We start from the raw sequence: 228 nt of genomic DNA, 5'->3' as shown, positions 1-228 counted from the left end.
CCTGTCTCCCAGATGCGCTCCTCCATCCCCGTGTCGCACATCCGCGCCGTGGAGCGTGTGGACGAGGGCGCCTTCCAGCTGCCCCAGGTGATGCAGGTGGTGACGCAGGACGGCTCGGGGACGCTGCACACCACCTACCTCCAATGCAAAGTGAGCCGCCGCCAGGCTGGGGGGCGCGGGGCGTCCCTTGAGTCCCACCTCACCCCTGACCCCCCCACTCCCTGCAGA

At 69.7% G+C, this 228-nt stretch overlaps 1 protein-coding gene across 1 annotated transcript in view; it reads left to right on the top strand.

Moving 5' to 3' along the window:
* The window catches only part of RASAL1 (RAS protein activator like 1 (GAP1 like)), a 23,690-nt gene that overhangs the window by 20,587 nt on the left and 2,875 nt on the right, over positions 1 to 228 (top strand). Inside the window, exon 16 of the mRNA XM_015567279.1 lies at positions 13 to 228. Coding sequence (XP_015422765.1) covers positions 13 to 228 — 216 coding nt within the window. The remainder of the gene's footprint in view (positions 1 to 12) is intronic.

This window comes from Myotis davidii, unplaced genomic scaffold, assembly GCF_000327345.1.
Source record: "Myotis davidii unplaced genomic scaffold, ASM32734v1 scaffold223, whole genome shotgun sequence".
Lineage (NCBI taxonomy): Eukaryota > Metazoa > Chordata > Mammalia > Chiroptera > Vespertilionidae > Myotis > Myotis davidii.
Note: the sequence above shows the minus strand (reverse complement) of the source record. Positions and strands in the feature narration are given on the sequence as shown.